The sequence below is a fragment of the Drosophila guanche genome, unplaced genomic scaffold (genome assembly GCF_900245975.1).
Source record: "Drosophila guanche unplaced genomic scaffold, DGUA_6, whole genome shotgun sequence".
Lineage (NCBI taxonomy): Eukaryota > Metazoa > Arthropoda > Insecta > Diptera > Drosophilidae > Drosophila > Drosophila guanche.
The window spans coordinates 4,275,507-4,300,976 of NW_022995747.1; the positions used below are offsets into that span (position 1 = coordinate 4,275,507).

Sequence of the window (25,470 nt, forward strand, 5' to 3'; positions counted from 1 at the left end):
TATAATATAATATAGTTTCCACTGACAAAACGCTTGTTAACATTTACCCAAGTCGAGAGAGAGCGATAGAGTATGTTTGTCTCTCGTTTCTCTCGCTTGTGAAACTTGGAAGGTATCTCAGCTCCGATTCCGAAAATTGACCCACAATCGACAATCGCAGCCGCCCCGCAGATTTGTATATGTATTTTCCACAAATTAATTAACATTCTGACGTACTGACGTACGTTCCCATTTGCTACGCTACCACGTTTCGTGCACGTACAATAATACATATTTGTATTTCATATTTAATGGGCCACAGGGCCGACACAGAGTTACGTATAATTCTACAAGTTTTCACATTTATTGGTAATTACTTAGAACAATAATGTGGTCTGCTCGAAAAGTTCTCGGTTCTTTTTAATGATTTCTGCCCACTAAATATTGTACACATGAATAATACAAACACCACACGGATATGAGTATGTTTAACAATTATTTTTCTATTATTGCACACAATTTGTAATTTAATTACAAAATATTGTAAGCTTTAGCTCAACACATGGGTTTCTCATGGACATTTATTTGATAGCAATTCTGTTTTTGGCTTCTAATATGGGGATTATATTGTGTGACATTCATTAGCTAGATAAAACTATACATGCACACGATATATTCCAACGATTTAGAGATAGTATCTTCTACACACAGAGATCTACTTACATATATACAATTACAGACAGGGTTATAGCTTTGGTAAATTGTATTTCAAAGCGCCGCACTCATGGTCATAAAGGTAGAAATATAGAAACGAAATGATTCAGTCATTAACATTAGTGTACAGGCGCTATCTCTTCTTTTGGGATGCGCAAAAATTATCTGGGAATGGATCATGGAATGACTCGACGGCATACTTCTGCCAGCGACTGTCATTTAAGTTATTTACTCCTGCAGTATTTTTTTTATTGATTAATAACCAAAAGTCACATGCTCCCCAGCGTCAGTTGACATGCCAATTTGTTGTTCAACTAAATCGGATGGCTAGATATTATTTATGGCGCTTTTTGCTGTTCGAACCAGCTGATTAACCAACAGCCTGGCACGTGTGCCGTACACCTGGTGATACCCTCAGATTGCTTCCCATTGTAGGCTCACTTTTTTTAAATATTTACGTAATCAGATGTACTTGTATATTTTGTGTTTCCTCAACGGATGCTTCTCTGAGGACAGTGCACCTGGAAATCTTTCCGACTGGCATTTACACATCATCGCAATCAAACACGCGAGTCAACAGACAGTAGCAGTGGCAATTAAATAATTAAAAAAGTCTGAAAATTCATGTTTGTGAGAGTATACCCCATTCGTTCTCTCCCTGCCCGCCCTTTCGTTTGCTCATTTAACATTAATTTAGCTAACAATATTTGGCTACATTCCGAATGTTATCAACATTACTGACGGCAAACTTATGCCGTACCGTACCGTGGCGGGGCGTTCTTCAGTTTAAACAAAGCGCCGAAAGTTAAATAAAGCAAATATTGACAATTCCACCGGGCGGACAGAAGCAGATAGAGGGAGGTAGGGAGAGATACTACATATAATATACCCCTTAGTCATTCCGAGTCCTAAACAGAGGGCGGATGGTGACGGTTGCCAATTTGTCGACAGCGATGAGCTCTTAAGCCGGCGCTTTAAATAATGACTATGAATCGCAGGAAAAAAAGTGAGCGTTTTGCTTGTATTCGTACTTGCAACGATTTAATATTTTAGGCAAACAATTCCAGCCAATTTCTTGTTTGTTCTACGCTGAACCCCGCTGAACTCCCTTTGATTTATGGGGGCGACGTCGGACAGCTACGACAAAGTTGTGGGTGGGGGAACGGCGGGGGGGCGTGGCAGTTACAGTTGCGATTGTGAGTTGTTTCGTTTTGGCTAAAAGCGAGATTAGAACTGGCCAAGAATGAGAGGGAAAGTTGAGTATATTTTGTGCTTTCAGTAAGATTGTCTAGGCAACAGAACAGCAGCTTGCTTGAGGAGTTGTGGCTAGTTCTATGAATGTCAATTGCATCTAAATACAATTTATTGTATAACCATGTAATCGTATCGACAGTTGGATTAGCAGGTAATGGTAGCTATAGTTCATATATGTACTCGTTATTTATGTGGCTTTGAACTACATACAACAATTTGTGAGAGACTTGAAGTCGGGCAGCTACTACTAACGACAGAGTTGAGTGGCTAATAGACCCAATGGATATGATTATGTGTGTTTGCTCACAATGCCCTCTATTTTATGTTTATCTAATGCATATTTGTATGATTATAGTTTACGTTTGTATAGAGTTTATGACACGCATCTATATAGTATGTAGTTTTCTTTTGGTTTGAGTTCTATCAACAAGATCATTTAAATATTTTGAACCAAGGTGCAACCAAAAGGAGTTTAAAACAGTTTTAAAGTAAATAAATCATTTCTTTGAGAAACATCAAACTAAATTAAAGTTCTAAACAAAACTTTGTTCTACTTTGTTCTTATTTAATGTGTACTGTCATTGCATTCCATTTCCATATACTCATGTTCTATGGTTAGCTCTCTATATAAGTATGTATACGTATATCAAACATACAATATCATATTTTACATATATTTTATGCACTTGTTTTTCTCGGCTGCGAACTGAATGTCTTATGAAATTCCTTACTCGTCATTGTAAATACTCGTATTCATGTCCAAATATTTCTATGTGCACTTCAAGTCAGCTTCCATGTGCTTTTTTTCCTGCCATTGCACTCTTTGAAGGCTGCCTTTATCTGTGGGATTGTCGTTTTGTTCTTGTTGTAGCTTTTGTTTAAATTCTGGAAATTCCTGCTGTTGCAGTTTTGGGAATTCGTGATTAGTTTTTCAATCTGGCAATAGTGTTGCCTGTAGACAACTACGCACAGAGATGGAGGTGCATCCCAAGGGACATTAGTTGGTGTATAGGGGATGCAACTGCTGCTGGGCATCCGTGGTGGGTGTCACATTGACGGCGTACTGTCGGGCTCGCATTACACCCATGTGTATCTCAGAGGAGGCCGTTGAGTTCATACAGTTGGGCATTTCGGCGGATCCAGAGCCGATTCTGGCGCCGTTGGTTCCCCTCCTGCTGGGACCACCAAAGTCGAGATCCCTCCGGTGGCTGGGGCGACAATCGATGAACGCATACGCACAGCAGCTCTACGGGGAAGAGAAAAGCAGAGACACATACACACAAGTCCGCAATGAGATTGGAAGCAAGAAGTACCCGGATCTTTGGCCAGGACTTAGTCGCAGATATATGTAAGTATTAGATGTGTTATAACTTATTAGAGCTGCCACAGAGACGTGGCCCACTACGCTGGACGAGTTTGTGTAGTAACAGTACTTAAAGGTTAAGCATAGGCAAACGACGTTGGGCACGGGACGGAACGGGACACGACGAGGCACGAGCGAGCAGGCGGGCGACAGTCGACAGGGGGGAGCAGAGAGCAAGCGGATAGATGAAGACTTTATGTGCGAGCTGTGGTGGGGTGTTGGCGGCGGCACATGTCAGTGACAATTTGGTTTTACACAAAAACAAAGAAAAAACCCCAAAAAATGGCAAACAAAAAAATACACACAAAAAATGCTAAACTCAAAATGAATGTAAGCATTCGGTTGCTGAAACAATTGATACCCTTGCAAGACCATCATTGAAGTTGTTTTGTATGGGTTCTTTTGTTGATAAATGTGACTGGGAATGATTGGAATTTCTTTAAAAGTCACAGTACTAATATACAGTATACAATCTTAGATTTCCTGAGGATAAAGATAGATCTGAGTTATAGAACTATCCACAAAACAATACAGACGGACATGACTCTAGCGGATCGGCAGTTAAAAATTATTAGAATCTAGAACACACTCAGATATGTGTATTGTACATATCCATATGCAAACCTAAGCCTGCAGCTTTCTAAATCATAATACCCATCGTTTTGTAAGGGCATACAAATGCTAAACAAAATGAAAGGACGGATATTCGTAGGAAAAAAGGGATCCCAAGACCATAGTCCTGTGTGTGTCTGTAACCGACCATTTGTTTAACAGTGTGGGTGCATGTGCGTGTGTTTGTGTCAAAGGGAACACTTTTTTTTGGGAGAAAGGAAAAAAGAAAAGTGGCAGGAAAAATAACATTTCATCATCAGACATTTGTGTTTCATACATTTTGTGTTTGTGTGTGGAAGGTGTTATTGTTTTTGTTGCTGCTGCTGTTGTGGGGCTAGTGTTTGTAAGAGGGTGTTGGGTGTGTGTTAGTGTGCATACTCATACATATACAAGTGGAGAAGAGTTTTTGCTTTTAATTTAAATATTACATTTTATGCTTCTTATTGCATACTCAGGCGCGTTTAGCTTTTGTTGGGCATGAGGCAACGAATCAGCAAAGAAAGCCCCAGCTGTGCATGGAAGAAATAGAAAGAGAGAGAGAGAGAGTGTGTGTGAGACAGAGAGAGAGAGAGAGGTAAGCAAGATGTTGAGCGATTAGAGAACTAAAGCGTTAGACCGACACAAGGCAGCACATCCTGCTTCCAGGCAGAACCCCAGAGCGAGGAGTTGACGTTGGAGATGAAGAAGCGAGAGAAAGTCAAAGGCAGGCAAAGAGCAGAGCACGTGCAGAGATTTTTCTTCAGGCAAGTAATGGAATAGAATTTGATGATGATTTTCTATCAAGCAGATATAGCAATCATCTAATATGGTAAGTTTGCTACACTTTCTACGCTTCCAAGTCGAGCTACTTGGCTTACTACTTATGTGTGTGTGTGCCAATGCGGCTGCAGAAGATACAATAGGTACTCGTAGCTACCAAAATGTGCGCCCCCTTGGCGGTGGCTCTTCTGGATGCGGCTGTTGTACTCGAAGTAGTTCTCATTCTCGTGGCCGTGCGGCTGTCCCCGTCCTTGGTCGTTGCAGCAGTTGCGGGAGCTCTTAACTAAGTCTAGGACGGGTGTGCAGAGAATTCAATGGTAGTGTTGGGGCCGAATCAATAGTGGAATTGAATACAACTCAATGTTGAAAAAAGGTAAAAATTACTCAATAGATAACCCTCCCCGCCCACCACCCACCCTGCAGTCGTACTCACCTTGAGCGTCTTCTTGAAGGCAGCCCTGAAATCGCGATTGAAATATGCATAGATAATGGGGTTCAGTGCCGAGTTGAAGTAGCCGATCCAAAAGAGTATGCCCACCACGACACGCGGAGTAATGCAGCTATCGCAGAGGGAGGAGACGATGTACCTGGAAAGAGAAATGGAGCCAAATGAGATTGGATGATTGTAAAGTGTATCGAGAGTACGCACCATAGGAAGAAGGGCAGCCAGCAGAGGAGGAAGGCGCTCATTATGATGCCCAGAGTGCGGGCCGCCTTTCGCTCCCTTCGCATCGTCGTTATGGTCGATTGCTCCACCTGAATGCTCGGCCGGGGCTTGGGTATCTGGCTAATCTGCAGATGCTTCTCCAGCAGGAGTGCCGCCACTTTGGACCTGGCTCGCACAAGTAATTAGCGTTAATTGCCGTTGGGCAAATGAATTGGCCACTTGGCCAATGTTTGGGGTTGGGGTTGGGGTTGGTGTTGGGGCTGGGGCTGGCTTACCTGTACACGAGACGCTCCTGCCGGTCGGCCTCCTGGTAAATGCGGTAGTACATCGACAGCATCACGATTCCCGGTATCCAGAAGCTCATCGAGGAACTGACAATGGCATACGCCTTGTTCACTTTAAATTCGCATATCTGGCAAATTGACAGAGAAGAGAAGAGCACAACGGAGCAAGTCAGAGAAGCAACTCAATTAGACCTCGCTTCGACTGTCAATAAATCAAACTGGATGTGGACGTGGTCTGCATCGGAGGGGTCGGTAATGGGTTGTGGTCGCTATCCAGTAATGGAATGTAATGCAACTTGCGGCTGTTCAACATTGCGTATGCGTAATGCGATCATTGCAATGCCAAGTGCGGCAATAAAAACTCAATTACAGTGTGCATTACGGCTCTGGCAGGACAAAAGGCCAGCCAGAAGACATCTAATCAGATTTATGGCAAGGACAAAGTTCCGCCTGTCCGTCACCATGTTCCTGGCTTCTTGTTATTAGCATAAACAAGTAAAACTAATTAAAGCCCAACTCGAATGCTAATGTATGCAAAGGCCTTTCAATGGCAGGCAGGCAGGCAAGGCATGGCAGGTGAGGCACGAAACGGAACGGAACAGACAGGAACCGACAGTAAGAGGACGCGAAAATTATGCACAGCCTGTGCCAAAGTCATCCCCAATGCAAAGCCCAAATAGAATTATGTACATTTATTTCTACATCAGCATTTTTATTGCGCAATGATAACTGAAGGAAGAGGAGGAGCAGCAGCAGCTATTTGGCGGCATTGGCATCCTCTGAAGTTGGCAAATATTTGGACTGGGCCGCAAGCCGAAGCATGTGGTGGGATGAAACCAATAAAATGGAGTAATAAATATGCTACCTGTCGGCTGAGCGCCTGAAAGGCGTAAAACTGCTTCGGCCACACAGAAACATAAATCAATTTCCGTTGATACGGGGCTGGGCCACACTGCCACACGTACACATGTATACAGGGCCCCGGCCCCAGTCTCAGCCCCGGGCTAGGACCTGTCTATGTCGACTACCTTGATACGAACACACGCGCCTGATGTGATGCAAAATGCATGCAAAGTCGATACCGCACACAGACAGACAGACTCAATGTATGTACATACATCAACTGAATTCGAATTTTCTATTAGTTTGATGTGCTAGAAAATTGAATAAATAATGCAGAGAGCAGTCCCAGGAAGGGCACGGCAAATTGAACTTCAAACAAATCTGTGTGTGTGTGTGGGCATTGTCAGCCAATAACAAATTGAATGAAAAAAGAAAGAAAGTGGTTTCCTACTTAATTGGCTTCTACCATTTACCGCCTGAAGATTGCAATTAAATGCATTATGGCCCACTCTTAAAGTGCTCTACTCACATGTGGATTGGACTTAAGGTACTTCCAGTTCTCGCTCGTTGTGTACCAGCCCGAGCAGATGGGCAGAAAGGAGAGCAGTGCCGGCGATAGCCAGACCATCAGCAGCATGTAGCCAACCCGCCGATGAGTCATAATGAGCGGATAGTCCAGTGGCTGGACGATGGCGTAGTATCTGGAAGAAAACTTAAATTAAATTGCTTTTGCCTTTAATGGGCCAAACACTCACCTGTCCACCGATATGCAACAGAGGTGCATTATGCTGGCCGTGGAGAAGTAGACATCAAAGCTGTTCCACATGTCGCACATGATGGAGCCGAACATCCATTTGCCCGAGATCATAACAGAGGCATTAAATGTCATCGCACAGAGGGCCACCAGCATGTCGGCCACGGCCAGTGAAACCACAAAGTAGTTGGTAATGATGCTGCACAAATGAAAGAAAGAAAGCATAAAACCAAAGTCCAGACGGAAAGCGGAAGCAAGCACAGTCACACACTCAAACGCAGGCCAATCGTCTCGAAGACTGCTCTCAAACTACTCTCAAACTGAATTTGAGCATTAAGCTTTCAGCTCTCAGTGGCACGCAGCTCTTAGTGCTAATCGCCCCCACAGTCTTGTATCTAAAGTTGAAAACTTTGAGGCACCATCGTTTCGCACTCGCATTGCGCATTCGCCGCATGTGGCCGTCTGTGAATGTGATGGCTTGACGCTCCTCGGAGTGGATTTCATTGTTTAATGGGTTAATTAATAATTAGCTTAACGCCACCGCAACTTCCACCGACAATCAGCAGCATTGCGTGGCACCGCAAAACGTTAAGTCAATTATGTGCACGCGGCGTATACGCAACATGGTGGATGGCAAATACGTTTATCGGCGGAGGCCATCAGTACAGATTTCCAGCACACACACCCACACTCACACCCCAGAAAACCCACTCGCAGCTAAAAGAGAGTGAATTATACTTTTCCGATGAAACTTTGATGAAGGAAAATACCATCAGGGAAGCCAGACTGAAATAATTTAATATGAATTAAGGGGGAAACTTTCGTGCATTTATGCGCCAAGACCGGAAGTGAAATCGAAACACTGTGTCAGTGCTTGACACTGTCTTTGACCTATATCGTCTATCTATATCTAGACTTGCTAACAACGGGTATCGTCTGCCTTCAACCAAATTGTACGTTCCACCAGGACATTGAACTGCCGCCCACAAACCTAATTAAGAGTACCGAGAAACGAAGGGAGCCCACCGACCGATTGAGGGCGAGCTTTAACTACCGCAAAGTACAGTATAAAGGGCACAACAGCCGCATCAAAGAGAGAATGAAAATGTTATTGAGGCGTTGCTCGAAAGCCGATTATATAGTGGGTGGACGAACAAGAGGAAGCCAGGAGCAGGAGAAGCAGGAGCAGATTGGACTGGAGATGGTTGATAGGTGTCAAGTTTGATTACAATTATGAGTTGGCAGTTTCTTTCCCGTCACTCGATTGCAGTAGCTAATGGGAAAGGGAAAAGGAAGTGGAGAAAGCTTGCCTGACCTTGCCCTCCTGGCCATGATGGAAGTTTCTCTTTAATTTGTCACTTTATTTATTGATTGCTGAATGTCAGGGAATTCTGCTTGGTTTTATGATGGAGGTTTATGGTGTAACTGTCCATCTCCAGGGATATAAATACTAGTAAGTCTATGCCCATGCGAGTACAAATTATTTCAGAAGATGGAGGAGGCCTAAGTGGGAATACATGTTGTTTCGTAATTAAGTCTAATTTGCCGTGATGATTTAAACTGTGTAGCGAGGCATAAAAGGTGAAAATGGTGCGGAAAACGCACATGACAATGAGCACAATAATGGAGGAACAGTAGAAGAAGGTGAAGGCGAAGGCGAAAGCGAAGGCGAAGGCAAGGAAGAGGCACAAACCGTCGAGATAAAAATGGCAACATGAAATACTCGTAGACGCAGTCAGGGTCAGGTCCCAAATTGCCTGTCCCTGGCAGGCTAAATGAGCCTCTGTCTCGTTTTGGGTCTCAGCCTCAACCTCATAGAGAGAGAGACACACAAATGTCAGGTGTGTGTGCCATGTCGCCAAGGCATTGCCAAGAGGCAAAGGCAAAGCAAAGGAAAAGGCAATGGCAATGGCAACGTTTTCTTGAGGCTGCTTTAATAGTCTTCTGCCTTGACATTGAACGTTCTGGGGGTTAGGTTACAGCATTGTCGCCTCGAAGCCCCTCAGCCCATCCTAATTGTCTGAGTGTTTTATGTTTGGTTGTTTAAATGCCAGCGTTGTTGGGCTTATGAATTTGCGGCTAAAACACGTACAGAATGACGAAGCCCACGGCGGACTACCTGGGAAAGCGCCCCCCACAGGCATATCTCATGTGGAGGCGCCGGCGCTCAATTCATAATTTTGACAAATTATATGACGGCACATAAAGTAAATGGCAATGGTGTCCCCTTAAGTAGGCAACCATATTTTTATGCTTGCCCTTTATGAACATTTCTAATGTAATTACGCCCCGTATCTAGGTATTTGACTCTGTCGCCTGGGCAAAGGCAATATCAACCAGCCACGCCCCATACATCGCATAGCAAATCCAACGTACAAGACGAGTTCTGTTCGCCTGACACGCAAAAATGGTAGGAAAAATATGATAAATGATGACAAATTAATGGCCACACAAAAACGAGGTGGATAAAGGCAAGTCCCACCGCGGAAGGTGCGAAATACGATCCAAGGCCAGAGGCCATGTCCTTGACAGCTATATCGGACAATGTGACATCGGGTAGTCCACCCACAGACTCACACAATTCAAACAACAAAAGGGAAAGAATCAGAGAAAGACAGAAAGACTGAGGGATACACTTGCATACCATACATTTATCATTCGTTGCTTTAAGGACTTTTCACTTGAATAAAGATCTCACCACATGGAATATTCCAATGAATTTAATGAAATTGAAACCCAGTCGATTAGCATGGAACCACTTGATATTCGGGCGATAAATTAATGAGCAGACGACAAACAAGCGGTCACACACTCGACCAACACACATACACAACCACTATGTGGACAGTGTCGAGAGGACAGGAGCAGTGAAAGGACTCACCGCAATTTCCGGTGGCGCATAACGGACACAATCACCAGCATGTTGCCCAGGATGGCGGCCAGTATGATGAAACCAATAATGAAACACTTGACGAAGACGAATGTCAGATGTGTACTGCCCTCGGCATCGTCATCGGTGGCGGCGGCACTGCCATTGATGTCCTGCCCTCGGCCAGACACAACGTCTTCAATGGTAACCGAGCTGCTGCTGATGCCGCTGCCACTGCCGCCGCTTCCTGCACTCCCAACACCCTCGTCCACGAGTCCGTCGGCAATGAAATTCAAATATCGGGCATGTGATGCCGAAGCCTCGAGCAATGGCATCGGCACGTTGAATGGCTGTGACTGTAACTGCAACTGTGACTCCTTTGTTCTGCCGATGGCGCTACTGCTGCTGCTAAAGCTCTCCTCGAGCATTGTCCTGGCCGTGCTGGCTGCCGTGGTTGTAAGTCTTCGTAAGAGCGTCATAGTAAGCACCACAATCCTTATACATATGTACGACTACGAGTACGAGTGCGAGTTCGAGTGCGGCTGTGAGTTCGAGTTCTGGCAAGTTGAAATGTTCAGTGGCAAAAGCCAATGCAGCTTTGGCCTCTCAATGGGAACGGCATGGTGCCCGACATTTGCTCTTTCGGATTCAATGAATGTTATTATGGCCAATCGTTTGCCAAGTCCTGCAATTGAAAAGATAAATGATTGATTCAGTCATATTTATGTAAAGCCTTTGCCCTGCAAAGAGCAACTCGAGTTTCGCCATTCTCTCAATGGTGATGAATGGGTGAGTGACTAACTTTTATTCTGAATAGATATTAATCATGGTACTTAAATAAAAAACAAAGATACTACGCTCTTTTATACTGTATTGAGGTTAAAAGAGCTTGGGAATCTATTTATTGATATACGATTCATGCAGCTAAAACGGGGATATAAATTCAGGCCACAACAGTTTTGGTTTTAGTCTATCATTTATGGTATCTTCTTTTACGCTTGATATAAGTCAACATTATTGTAGAGTATTTCCACTTCTTTGGGGGCTTAATTTTAACATTTGATTCCTGTTTTGGAATTCCAGTGTCGCGTTCTGAATTCGATTTCCATTTACATTTGCATCAATTTGGCATTTGTTGTGGCAGTTAAATGAACCGCAACGTGCTGGCTATTTGTCTTCTATCTGCCTTTCAGGACGAACAGTCAATGAAGCCCCCGTCATCTAACCAAGGGACCAGCTTCAATGGCATGGAACAATTTGTAGAACATGCAAATCTCAGAGGCAGGCACACACACAGCCAGAGAGGAGAAATAGAGCCATAGACAGACCAGACCAGACCGAGAGCCATAGTCAGAGTCAGAGCCAGAGTTAAGCCCATAAACACCTTGCGCCTTTGATGGCATTGCATGGGGTATATAAATTTCGTTAGCCGCAGGCTCTGTGAATACAAAGCCGGGCAGACAATGAAATTGAAACCCACACAGAAAACATTTCGAAGAGTGCTCAAGGGTGGGGGTATGGGGTGTGGAGTGTGGATTGCGGAGGTGGAGTAGTGCCTTAGACGTAATCCCACTCAATTGGTTTAATTTACCATAAACAGCTACCATGCCAGAGCCGTGAGGGGGAAATTGCCTCTCGCTTTTGGGCCTAAAATTTGCTTCCTTCCGTTGGTATGACGGAAGCAGCTGCTGCTGTCATTTGTGCCTGCTGCTCGATGTCTCTTTCTCTGACTCTCTCTCTATGGATGGTCTTCATCCTGGCTATACTTTATCATCAGCAGCCGAGGCTTATCATTAGCAAATGTCAATTTTCAAATTATGTACATTTATTTAGCAATTTGCTTGCCGCGTAATCGATGCCAGCCTCCTGGCACACTCCTCCACATGAATTTTGGGCAAATACTTGGGAGCCGCGGGGTATACGAAAAGTTACCCATTCCACATCCAACGTGTTATTGCCACGTTAGACAAACGAAGTAAACTTTAGCAGACAAACACAAATGTCAGCGCCGAAGGAATTCTATTTATTTGTGTGTTTTATGGGTGGGGTGTCAGTGTCCCTGTCGACTCTGTTGGACCATCTCTATTTCTCTCTGTGTACCTTCAGGGAAATGAGTTTTATGTGGTTTCTGTCCGGGAATGTGTGTATGACACTCAGTCACAAAGCGACCGCGACTGAAGTGAACTTTAAATCAATAAAGAACAACAAATTGAAAGCCTGGCAGACGCGCTTTTCCACTTTCCCTCGAGTCCCCTCTTTCACTATCCATCCCCTATCCCCTGGCTCCGCCTCTTAGGAGGGAAGTGCTTTTGTCAAACGCATTGCCAATACGTCATAAAAATAACAGCAAGCGAAAGCAAGGCAGCAGTGACAACAGCCTCGCCAGGACCCCTCGCCAGCACGGAGAACACAGGCCCGAGAGTCCCAGCAGCTCATCCAGGGCCCAGCTCTGGTTCCATCCTTTGTTTGAGTGAAGAGCAGAGGTTGTTGGAGAGAAAAACCGTGGCACAATACATCATATGCAGCAGGTGTGGTGGTCTGCCCCCCGCACTCCATATTATCTGTTATTTCTTTATAAGGTTTTTCCTTTTTCCAGCGAAAATCCAGCCAGATCTTGCCCGCATCTTTACCTTTTACTCGAGCGACTTTTATTTGTTAAAGTATCTGGGATTTGGCAGCTCCTGTTTGCCTTTGGGATTCATTCGTTCGTTCGACCTTTCGAAGTTAGCCGAGCGTACAGTGGATGCAAATGCTGGGCAAGCGATAAAAATGGTTTTATGTGTGAATTCAGGGATAAGCTGAAGGAGCGGTGCTGTCCTCCATGTATCCTTCCCATTCATAGGTGATATGAAACTAACTTTAAATGAATCTATGATCAAAAGAAATGTATACTTTGGTTTAGTAATTCCCACTCTGTAATCCAAATGGTGCGGTTTCCATGGGTCGAAACTCTACACCCATTGTGTGGCTGTGATTCATCTCTTTTGTGAGTTTGTGTGGCCCATTGTCTGAGGGTGCATTGGGGATAGGAGTTCGGCGAGACTTGGCTTGTTAGTTATTTATTCTAACTTATTCTTTGCTTATTTGAATTTGCCCTGTTTGCTTACAGCTGAGCGCATTGGGCCCGTCCACAAGCGCTGCTGTTTGCTCTCGCCAAAACCCCACACAAAGCCGTTCAAATTCATTTAGAATTTGTCGAATTTTTTCTTGCTGCTTTGCGGTTTGAGTTTGGTTTGGATTTGGATTAGGGTTTGGGTATGGCGTGGTATTTCTCTCGCCCACAAATTGATGGTCAGCTTTAATTACTTTTCGAATGGCAGTTGGTACCCGCTTTTCTTGGGATTTAATTAATTTTTAATTTATGCAAGGAACAAGAGGCTATTTTTTTTTCCTTTTTCCCCTTTCATCCTTTACGCTAATCGATTTGTGGCCCAAAACTGCCACTTAAGCACACGCACTGTGTCCTAATGGAGTGACCCAATGGAGATGAAGTCATTTATCACGGGCGGCATTACCCATAAGACAGGACAAAGGAAGCAAACTCATAAATACGACCCTTGGCAAATCGATTTAATTGAGTGCCAAAAGCCTTAAGACAAAGCCCCACCCGAAACAAAAGCCGATCGAAGGGAATGAAGAACGGGGCTCAGGTCTGAAACTGTTGTCACCCGCTGGACAAATCGAAAGCGGTAAGGCGGAAATGGGAAAACGAATCGAGTCGAATCGAATGGCAGCGAGACGAAACTAATTGGACGCCTGGAAATATGCAAAGATAAATTGACAGCGGTCAGCCGCAACAAAGAAACAAGGTCCTCCGTCTGGCGGATCACCGAAGGGAAAAGCAAAACCAATGTTAACTTTGTTACGCTTATGTTTCGACCATTTGCCAAATCAAACAACAAAGGAAACTGAACACAAATGAAAGGAAAATAAGAAAAATGAAAAGCGGAACACCCCCATAAGGGTATAAGTTCTGGTGGTTTTTCAGAGGCTAGCAGACAATCAGGCTGACTGGGTGGAAGCGAGAGTTCAATTATTCATCTAGCCATCTTCCCAGTCCCTTCGCGCACTTTCTTATCCACACACACACGCACATACACAGATACATTTTCATATGCTGGCCATCAGCGGTCTGGTCTCTTGGCCTTGTTCGCATTTACATTTTAAATTGCAGTATTAGGAGCTCTATTTGCATTGCTTTTGGCCTCAAAAACGCGTTGCCCATTCTCTAGCAGCATTCTTTTGTACATTTGGCTTATATTACTTAGAGAAACACAGTGGCACACTCACACACAGACAAGTTTTTTGGCCGAAAATAGATGAGCATTTTAGTTGGCGTTTTTCAGGTTGGCATTTTTGAGGCTAGACAGCAGACAGCAGCGTTGACAGCTGCTCCAGCTCTTGGTCAGTTTGTGCTGCTGCTGCTGTTGCTGCTGCGGTTACTGCGGCCCAGCCATAGAGCCAAGCCCCGATCCGAGCGCTGCCTGAATAATAAACTGCATAATTTGAGCCAAATTTTCAGGCAATTTCAGACAAAAACAAAACAGTTCAGTCAGTGCCCATTCCCACTGCCCATCCCTGCAGGCAGAAAATAGGAATTACAGTTTCAAATATGCATGAATGCCAAATGGCATTGATACACAATTATGGAGAGTCCAATAGCCGCACATTAATAAATGTACATATTAATTAGAGAGTAATAATATCCACAGACTGACCCTAACATATGTATTTCATTGGTCTTTTGTAGCATATTATATTTATCAATAACCACAATAATGTGGCAAAGTCAAACATGCAGCGGGTAAATAGAGCGCTTTCCATTGCCATATCGTATGACAAATACATTTCATACAATTTGCAATAATTTTATCTGCTTACCAGAAACCCCTCTGCTAATTAGATTGCATTCTTGTCTAGCGGAAATTGGGTCAGACATTAAGAAGTAAAGTAAAGCACACAGTAAAGCCCTGCCAGCCTCTGCCTTTCCATAAAAGTGGCGGTTATGCAATTTTTAATTAATTTCGATGCCTGCCGCACAGCCGCTTCTGCTGATGCTGCCATTCCACACCCTCCCACACACACACACACAGACACAAATATGTTCTGAATTTTATCTTGCAGCAGAACTACCAGTGTGTCTGTATATTTCACAGGAAAAACTATATGTACGGTTTCTGTGTGTGTCTGCAGTTTGCCATTTGCATTGTAACTGCATTCCAGCAGCAGCAGATCTCGGGGCGATTCCCTCCATCGCTCATACTCGTAACTGTTGAATATTTGAACATATTTGAACGTCCAAACAGGGTGCAGGGCAGCAGCAGGACTCCCCATTGAGATCCATGATGCATGTGACCCCGCTTCCGGCGGTTGTTTATAACATTTATACGGTTATACGGTTACAACTCCTGACTGAAGCCAAAAAGTGTGAAAACTGTTTGCCCACATCCTCTGGTCCGCTGGTCCGCTTTCCAGTGGCGTTCCAGGGACCCTTGGTTGCTTGGGTTGACCAAATTTACACACGCACCAGGCACAATATTAAAATAAATTTACATCACATAGTTTCGCTGCTGACTCTCATGATGAGAGGTTTTGGAATGACAGACACAAAAATATAACGACAGAAACGTGTCTCTTACGCTTTAATTGAAATACAGGGTGCTGCTGCCCTCTGTGCCGAATTTGGGTGTTTGCAGGAAAGAGCAGAGCTGTCGCATATATCCCCGTTCGTGCAGGGTAGCACATTGCTAAGAGCTACGCACGACTGGCCGTCCAGCTACTGTGAACAGTGTGTACATCTACTCTTATGGCATGCACGGGTGTACTGGCACTCGTAGCAGCGAACTTGTGGCTGACTGTACTCGTACGTACGTATGTTTCCATGCATGTCTGTGCATGTCGGAGTGTGCTTAGGACCCACCGACAGCACACAGGAACAACACTTACGCCCACACACCCAATGGACCCTCGGATGGCGGTGGCATCGAGCAGGTGGCTGCTGCTCCCTCTCATGTGTCTGCAGCAATGCCGCCTTGTGCCTTCCGCATGATTTTGCATTTCAAATTATTTCCGAGTGCGAGTGAGATGAGAAGACAGGAAGACAAAGACAAGAACAGAGTGGCAGAATGAGTGGGAGGAGCTGGGTGGCAGGGCGTAGAAGCACGTGCAGTCATGCAGCATACAAACATACTTCAAAAGCTGCTGGTTCCCGCGGCAAGAGGGAGAGTCGGGTAGATAGAGACAGAGCACTGCTGCACGTTGAGAACATTTTTTAAAATGCCAAGCTAACAATAGAAAAGAAGCATCCTTATCAAGGCCACCACACTCACAACAAATACAGCAAAGAAAGGCTTTCTTTGTGGTACGAATATTTAGATACCCTTTCGGATGCAATGCTCCTATGACAGCTAGTGTCTCGGGTTGAAACATATTCAAAATTTGAAGCTTAATTAGCCAGATACTCGTAGATTAGATTTGTAGTGCAAAGTAGGCTGCTTTGGATTATCTAGCCCATAAAGCAACTATATAAGGAGGTCTCGTCGGCAAAAATTATGGAAAAGTGCGAGTGAAAGGGCTCTCGCTGTAAGTGTGAGGGCAACGGCAATGGAGTGTGCTGTCGACAAGCAAACGAGCACTGAGAATTGGGAAAAGCAGCGAGTAACTCTGCCACCGACGAGGCCTCCTTATATAGTTGCTTTATGATCTACCCCTTTTGTTTATAGTTTTCAGTAACTTAAGACGCATTAACAAAATTAATTTTTTATTTTGTAACTTTTGGATTACATAGTAGGCTGACGCCTTTAAATATCCTTTTTGGAAACGAAAAACTGTAAGCACAACATACTTAAAATTCTCTTTACAATACTAATAATATTTTTCAAGTTTCAACAATTCAACAATTCAATATTGAAAGAGATTAAACAGAATGCCGCCTCGACCTAAACGTTCGGCTTCGTCATTTATGTTGTGGCTGAACACCAAAGGACGTGGCTACATCAAGCAGCGGCACCCCGGCTACAGCATCACCCAACTGGGCAGGCGTGAGGAAGAGATCTGGAGGAAAATGGGCGAGAACGAGAAGGACAACTGGAAATCGAAAGCTTCGCTTGCCTTGATCAATTATAAGAGAAAGATGGGCATCTATAAATCAAAATGTCGTCGTTTTCTTAAGTCCATTATCTAATTCAATGTTCGATAAGCCACGGACTCAGACACGCAAACTATCTCTCTTGAAAACACGTTAAATGTTAAATGGAAATTACACCATACACAAGTCGTTGGTGCAGAAAAATGTTGAAGCCTTGAATAAACCCAAAATTATACGCATTTTCAGCTATCATAGATACCCTTCTAATCATAGTGTAAAGGGTACCGTAGAGCACCCCAGTGACAGGAGGAGAGGGAGGGAATCTCTGGCGATGGCAGGGCAGAAAGTAGAAATGAATGAAAATGGAAAACTAAAAACACAGGAAAGTATTTTGCACAATTGTTGTTACTTTTTGTGCTGATTGTTTCAGCGAGCATGTGGGTGCCAGGGTTCCACGCAGGAGTGGTGGCCAGAAGGCAGTCTGCTCTTGGCGCAAGTGTCTGGCTTTGGTTCCGTCTGTTATCCGCTGCTGCAAGCTGGCTGCGAGCTGAGCAACCTGCAGCCACACGGCTACCAGGACCTTGAGCATTCAGATACCCTGTCTGCGTCCTCGCCTGATGTGACATTCAACGCAAACAAGAACTTTGGCAGACAAACAGTTGGCGGAAGAGGAGCAGTCGGCGGAGGCAGCTTCATTAGCGCTAATTAATTGTATGGCCCCAAGAAGTCGAAGACAATTCAAAAGTTCCGTCCGGCGACGACGACATTGACAAACGAAGCGCAAAATTGTCGAACAGTATTTGGACAGTCAGAGGAAAGGTGGCAACTTGCTCCAACAAATGGCTGCTGCAGTGCCCAAACAATTAGCATTCAATCACGTACGTGGCACAGCCAGGCTCCCCGTGCCTACGTCTCGAGTCGGCATCGGCATCGGAATCGCAGTCGAGTCACTCACCTAAGTCGATAGTAAATGTCGATAGCTGTGTACCTTTGTGTCTCGTACTGATTCTGCCTCTGGCTTTGTCCTTTTCATGCCAAGTGCGCGACCTTCGTTGGCGATTGAATTTGACATTGTGCCTGGGCCCACCCTCCAAGGACCCTACTGCCTTCTACGGATACGTGTACGAGGACGGGTAGTACCCTTAGCCACCCGAAATCCGCAATGAAAGTCAATTGCCATTTGCATTTATACCCATGCATGTATCTGTGTATCTGTGTGTCCCACAGCCTTTGTCTCTTATGGGGACTGGCCCAAAAAAAAAGAAATCAGAAAAAGAATGTCACGCTTCGATGTGTACGGGCACGCAAGTGAATGGACTTGGTCCTGACTTTGTTCCGCTCTCGAGAGTCCCTGGCTTTTTATGGGACACCCAAGCACACTCGACTGTATAAATGCGAGCACATTTTTATGGCATTTTACTGGCTAATATTCCAGCAATTTTCTACCTATTTTATTTACCAACCCATTCCCCCACACACACACCCTAAGAGCAACACATTTGATTGGGATTGGGCGATGTCTTTTTTTGGGGCCAAGTTTCCCGAACCATTAGCCTGCAATTACACACTTTTCATAAATTGAATTTGATTTTGGGAGTTCTTCCAGGAATTCTCATAAAGCTTGATGGCATTTCAATGGAAAGTTAAAAGTTGGCCAAAAGTTGAGATTTAATTTCAAGAGCCAGCAAATCACTTACATGTCTAAACTTTCTCTGCTCCATTTTCATTTATTAAATATCAGAGATCACTGTAAGGAGTCATAGACCTCTCTGAGGGAAGTACGTGTGCGGAGGGGGCCTCTGCGACTGCCAGACAGTTTCAAGTGGAACGTGTCCAAAGTTCTGGCCACGCACTTCTGCCATAAATAAACTTTTAATAAGCCAAAAAGTAGTAGCGAGTGCAGGAATAGATACATATTGAAATATGATCAGAAATAGATGAAATGATTGTATTTAAATGTGATTGCCTGTGACTTGTTCAACGAAAACAGCAACAGAATCATAAATTATTCAATTCACACCAAAAGTTGTTCGCCTAAAAATAGTTTGCAAATGGCTTTCAATGGATGATTTATCATGAGCATTTGCAGCAGTCGAGTGCAGTGAATCATTTTTCAACTTCTGCACAATGCCAACTCAATTCTGGATTCAATCAGCCCGCTGCTGCCACACAGTCTAATTTCGTTTTTATTTGTTCCACACACAATCGCACTGCCGAGTCCTTTTTTGGTGGGATATGTACCCCAAATATCCTTTTCACGGCCAAGCTAAAATATTAAACAGACAAATATGAAATCCCATATTGATGCTCTCGCAGTCCCGCTGTCTGGGGCGGAGGACAATTTAACTTTTATTGATGCAGCATATATAATGCGATTTGGAAATGGAAACCGATTGTCAGCAAAGGTCATCCCCATTCACATTCCCCTCTAAAATCGCTGCCCTAACCGTAGCTTATCCCTAGCAGATTCCTGCTAGAGAGCAGAGGGTAGATTGCTTGTGGCAAGGATACTGAGTGGGAAAACTGAAAGAAAACGAAATACAGAAACAGAAACAACGTTCAGCTCAGCTTTTGTTCTTGCGGCGGACAGACAGACAGCGGCGCGGCAGTGTGCACATGAAAAATCACGAAAAATTCAAGCTGACAAGAAACAATTCAGACAGGACAACAACAGCCAGAGGCAGCATCTAATGCCCCAACAGTAGGGATGGTATGAGCAATAGATATAGATACATCCCGACGGTCTTGACGCCTGTCCTTTGTCTGGTTTACGATTTGTGGGAGGGGAAGGGAGGGAGCACTTCCTTGAGCCAATGCCAGGAAGGAAATTTAAAGTTTCATCTTTGAAACCAAAAAGCGAAACAGAAACTCATAAATGTGCTTCAACCGAATATAATAAGGTCAGAGCCTGGAACTGTTCATACATCGGGGCATGCAGCGAAAGTGATTGAATTAATATATATGAGGGGAATATTGCAGCAGGGAGGCTTGGGGCTTGGGCTTCGAACTAAAGCACAGATCGAATCGGGGTCCGGCAATGCTTTGCTTTTTGCTTTGGCTCCGGTTCCTGTGGGAAGACAAAGGCACGGCACGGCACAGGACAGTGTTGTGTTGACAGGCAGCGCACGCAGCAGATATAAAGCTATATAAATATATGGTTATATACTCATGTACGTATGTATATAGTATATACATAAAACGTCTGAGTATGTCAACCGTTCTTGGCCACGCATCATAACATGTCAATACACTCTGAACCCCGAACGCCATTAAAGTCAAATGCTCTACGGGGAATTTTCAAGGCGACAAGCCAGAACGAGCCCTTCGAAAGGTGGGGCTTAGATCTACTCTACCCAACATCCCTCAAGTTGATTCTATTGTTGCAAAATACAAAATCACATAATGACAAGGACATCGCCATATAAAAACAACAAAACAGCCCCAAAAATCAAAGTGTAAAATGTTGAAAATCGAATTTAGTCCCAGCATTGAACATTGAACAGAGAAAAAAAAAAAAAAAAGGGAAGCGGAAACGGATGTGCGGGCACAGCCAGAGTGTGTGGGCTATGAGGAGTGCTTGGATGGGTGGCTGGGTGGCAAAGGTAGCTGTTAGACATGCCATTATTTGTTGACGTATTAAAGCTTTTATTTACATGCAGGTGAACGCCATTTGTTTGTATTTGTATTCAATCAGCGTCAACACGAGCTCCCAAAACAAGAGAAAAGAATCGAAAAATCACACTGAAAGTGAAGGCAAATCAAATACAATCAAATCACAGCGTCTCCACACTCTGATGCCCCGCCCATGTGTGCGGGGGGAGGAGGTGCCACATTTTTCCAGAAAAATGTCAGCGCCCAAGTGGTAAACACTCGTGGGCTTCTTCAGTGGCTTTTTGGGGGCAAACTAATGGCTGCAATTTCGCGTTGTTTTCTTCATTATCATCGCCCCCGAGCAATGCAGACGATGATGTCGTTGATTCTGTTGGCAGTGAGGTATTGTCAGATGCATTGGGAGCTGTGAAAACTACCCAGCTGGCTGGATAATAATATGTCTAGGCCAAAGCCCAATAGGTGGCACATGGCCTACTTGGACAGCAGTTTGTCCTTCGGCTGGGGCTGGGCCGGTCCGAGACCATTCCCGCCATCAGGCAGCGCCGTAATGAAGCTATAATTAGATGAGCGCAGTGGCAGTGGCAGTGGCAGTGGCAACCAACCTGGATCCCAATCTAGTCGGCACAGTGTGTATCTAACGGCTGCCTGCCTGCTGTATTTTTAGCCAGCGAAATGTAACGAAACGTTTGACTAACCAAACTCCAGTTGACAGACGAGCAAAGGGGGGAGACAGATGTGTTTATGAATGGGTGATTCCTTTCCCTTAGCGCTCATCCATACAATGGCCTCGTATCCTTTGTCCTCCATCCTTCTGCATCTATCTGTGTTTATGTCTGTGTCTATTTGCTGGCAGCTAGTTAGCTAGGCATACATACACAGATACATTATCAGTGTGCAGTCGCTCTGCCGTGCGTGTCGTATACGTAATGTGACATGATTTTCGATGGTTGCCGAATAGAGTGAGCCATTCCTCGGGAATTGTATTTCGTGTATCTCTAATCATGTATATAATTGAATCTACAAATGGAATGAATGAACGATGGCTAATTGTTGTGTAAATGGAATGTTTTTGCCCAAAACATTAAACAAACAAAAACATTTATTGAAGCCAATATTCATTTCAAATAAATACCATAAATTGTTAGTCAATATTTGACTAATTTAAATTATTAATTCCATTGCATTTCACTCAAAACTTGATTGGATTATGTGGTTGAAAGTGATAGTTAATTGTGAATTGTTTCAAGAGTCGCGTTTGGGCAGTTATTCCATCAACCTGTCGAATGAATTTCCGACCGCACAACGATGCCAATTTCCCCTAATTGAAATGCCGTTCAATCAACGGCCAGACAAAGGACCATTATAGTGTATATATATAGAGCATAAGCTTATCTAGCACACACTCAAATTTATTTCTAGCTGGGTCATCAATCAAAACAAAAGCACCTCCTCCATTCGACCAAATATAGCTGCAAGTCCGTGCAAGGTCGATTCTAGCCCAGACCCGCCCGCACTATTATCAGCCTCCTCGCAGCGCCGTTAGCCGCTTATATAGCCCCGTTTTTCTGCCCAATTAAAAACCTAACAAATGAAGCCAAAGGGCAACTGCGGTCCTGAGCAATGAAAATCAAATCAGATGAAGATGAAGATGGAGATGCAGACAACTCATTCGGGGCACCATCAATCAAACAATCACTTAATGAACTACTTCAAAAGCAGACGATGCCAAAATCCTTCCCCTTCCAGCAACCCCCAGCCATTCCTGCAAACGATCCCATGCCAGAGGCGCAACAAGAACACGACCAACAATCGCAGACAAACACGCCAATTTCCACTCGCAGTTTTGTTCTCACTTTGTGTACCCATTCCTAAAAGATTGCGAGGTTAGTTAGACACATATTTAAATGTTTGTTTAAGGAAACAATCGAAATGTATTAAAGAAATTTATATTATCAAGAAATGCGATCTAAGGACACTAATTATATCCATAAGGAAACCCTTAGAGCACCCTTTAGCACCTCCTAGTACCAGGTATCCCATGGTCGTTTCACTCTATGCCCTCTTGCCATGCTAGTTCTTCTTTTTTTCGCCGTTTGTGGCATTAATTGCCTTGCGCTGCTTTTGTGGCATCGATTGAAAAAGTTTTTGGGAATTTCCCGGCTCCTGGCCGCCCTCCCAAGCCCCAAAAAGAACTCCCCCACAACAACTTTTCCAGTAAGTTGGTGGTGAAGCACATAACGCTTAAAATACGTTTAATTGAGAGTCATCGAGGTGGCTCCATGTAGTCTGTGCGTGTGTACAATACGGCAATACATACCATACATATTTACATACATATGTACATATTTTTGTGCTTTTTGGGGAAAATCCCGAAAGTTTGACTCAAACTATTTCAACAATCTTTGGCCATGGTATTCCAACAAAATATTATTGAAAATAATTCGTTTAGAGAGTTTACACATTGTTAAGCGATAACCGATCTGGGTCATATTGGGGGGGGCTGGAATTTATTTTTTCTAAAATTTCGATTGTTTATCTACCTGCTCAGGGAGGAGCATGAGGAGTAGGAGGATCAAGGGTATGGTCGAGCTGAAATTAATATTGAAAGTGTGGCCACAGATTCCACTTGTACCAGCAGTCCCCGAAAGTTGCCATCATCTTGTGTGGTAGAGAGTATTTCCTTTGGCCGACCGCAATTTGCCGGAAAACTTTTGAACTTTTTGGAAAAGTTTACTTTATCAACTTCTTGTTCATAGTTTGGTAAGACCAAATCAAAAAAAAAAACACAGACAAGGACAGGGAAAGTTGGTGGTTCACACAGAAAGAGTGCAGGAGACTGGTAGGGGGTGAAGGCAGGCAAATTACTGAGCTAATGCCTAACAAATCGATGTGCTACGGACCCAGCTACGTGACAGTTGCCAGTTTAATTAAAATGAAATGCGCTAATGGAAATCCAAACCAGAACTCAGCCCCCACTACACACGCACCACCTGACCCCCACCCCCAGCCACCACCACTCCTACTCCGGTGAGCCACATTTCGTTATGATTAAACAGGCCCACGAGTGCCTGATGCGCGAATAAATAACCCACCTTCGTTCACTTCTTTCTTCCTTCCCTCCACGTTTGTGTGTGTGTGTGGGAGGAGGCAGAGAAAGTCGGAGAGACATTGTGAGAAACAGAGTGGGTGCAGCAGTGGGTGTACTGGTGGGTGTGAGCGATCCACTCGTGTGTGTGTGTGTGTGTGTGTGTGTGTGTGGGAAAACCTTTTCAGTCGGTCATGTCTATATTTTGGTACGTGAAATATTTATAATTCCATTTTGAACAGCTCAAGGCAAGGATAAGCCTAGGCCAGACTTTATTTTTAGACACTCGATGCCACAACGGAATGGAGTGGAGTCGAATGGTTGCAGGCACTGGCAGACAACGACATCGAGAGCCACTTAGGGCATAGGAAAACTATTAAAATGTATGCGTAGCCAATGGGAAAACACAAAACAACTGTCGCTGTCGCCTCAGGGCCGCAGCTGGAGGAGCCCGGGGGGGATAATCGTAACCGAGACAGACGACATGTAAATGCTGACAAACCATAAAATGTGGCCAGCCATAGAGTAATGCCACCTGCTGACAAGTACCAGGACCTTGGTGGGAGTTCGCTGAACTGCCGCAGGGCTAATCCCACGCAGAGAACTGAAGTGCCTAACTCTGCAAAATCCTGTGGGATACAAGCAAAGGTCTGGCAGATGCCGCGGGAAATTTGAAGAAACACGAGTAAAAAAAAAATGTTTAATTTTCTTTTAAGCTGGACTTTGTTAAATCATCACAAAATAATCAATTAAGTAATGTCATAAATTGCGCCATAATTATAAACTGCTGCCCTACAAAAAGGCCGAATAGTTCGCTAAAACTGTTCAGCAATGAAACTTTTTATGAGCCATAAATGAAAGTTGTTTTAATTTATGTTCTAAGCGTGATTTAATGGCCATCTTAGTCTCCATTTGAGAGATAACTTTCACTATCATCACGAATGGTTCACACTTATTTTGCGTTACTTTAAATTCAATAAAGCAAGCCATGAAAATTGAAGATACTTGGCCAAAAAGTGTTGACAAACTAGAGCCCTGTCGGCCATTTAAAGCCCTCAGGCACAACTTGCTTACACAGATTCTTGTTTGCCGTCATCGTGCTCTTACTTGTTGTTGTTGTTGTTGTTTGTGTTGCTGTTTGGGCTCCGAAGAGACTTGGTCCCGGGATGGACAACTTAACGCCTTCGAGTTGTAAAACACTTAGCGGTTATTTCGTGTTTTTCCTGCTTTTCCTCGTGTACTCAACTTTACTTCACTCCAAAGCACACAGGCAGACGTACCCTCTGGAAGGGATGGATGAATGGATGGTTGGATGGATGGATGGAAGAGGCACAGGCACACGCGATGAAATCCGCGTCAGGCAAATTTTTGTTGTGTTGTAGATAATTTAGCGCAATTTACGTGCAAATTTGCTTACGTTAACTCTCCGGTGGAGGGTGATAGCGCACAGGTGTGTGCACATCGGCCCGTTGCCAGAATGATTCGGAGATTCGGAGAATGTCGAGGCTCCAGTCGGGCTCCGGAGCGCAAACACAACCGAAAGGAGCAAAGGACAACGCACGACTGCGGGCCACAGCCGAGCACCGAA

The 25,470-nt window shown here is 44.2% G+C and overlaps 1 protein-coding gene across 3 annotated transcripts; it reads right to left on the reverse strand.

Annotated features, from left to right (window-relative positions):
- Positions 1-26: 26 nt before the first annotated feature.
- LOC117583460 (octopamine receptor beta-1R) lies at positions 27-25,433 on the reverse strand. 3 transcript variants are annotated; one of them, XM_034271765.1, is made up of 8 exons: positions 25,300-25,433; positions 10,111-10,783; positions 7,231-7,428; positions 7,005-7,176; positions 5,624-5,760; positions 5,331-5,513; positions 5,115-5,268; positions 2,945-3,193 (listed from the first exon to the last, which is right to left on the reverse strand). In XM_034271765.1, exons 2-8 carry the CDS (start codon positions 10,575-10,577, stop codon positions 2,945-2,947), a joined length of 1,560 nt encoding a protein of 519 aa, XP_034127656.1. In that variant the 5' UTR covers positions 10,578-10,783; positions 25,300-25,433. The 3 variants fall into 3 exon arrangements, 2 of the variants coding, with proteins under 2 accessions (XP_034127657.1, XP_034127656.1); XR_004573795.1 differs by lacking the exon at positions 25,300-25,433 and adding an exon at positions 4,839-4,970 and having other exon boundaries at positions 3,068-3,193; positions 10,111-10,577; XM_034271766.1 differs by lacking the exon at positions 25,300-25,433 and having other exon boundaries at positions 27-3,193; positions 10,111-10,577.
- Positions 25,434-25,470: the final 37 nt, after the last annotated feature.

Excerpts from the sequence above, each read along its gene's own strand:
- LOC117583460 (XM_034271766.1), bottom strand. The coding sequence starts at position 10,577 with ATGACGCTCTTACGAAGACTTACAACCACGGCAGCCAGCACGGCCAGG. Across the intron at positions 7,429-10,110 it reads ATGCGCCACCGGAAATTGCG|CATCATTACCAACTACTTTG; the intron begins GTGAGTCCTTTC and ends TCATTTGTGCAG. Across the intron at positions 7,177-7,230 it reads TGTTGCATATCGGTGGACAG|ATACTACGCCATCGTCCAGC; the intron begins GTGAGTGTTTGG and ends GTTTTCTTCCAG.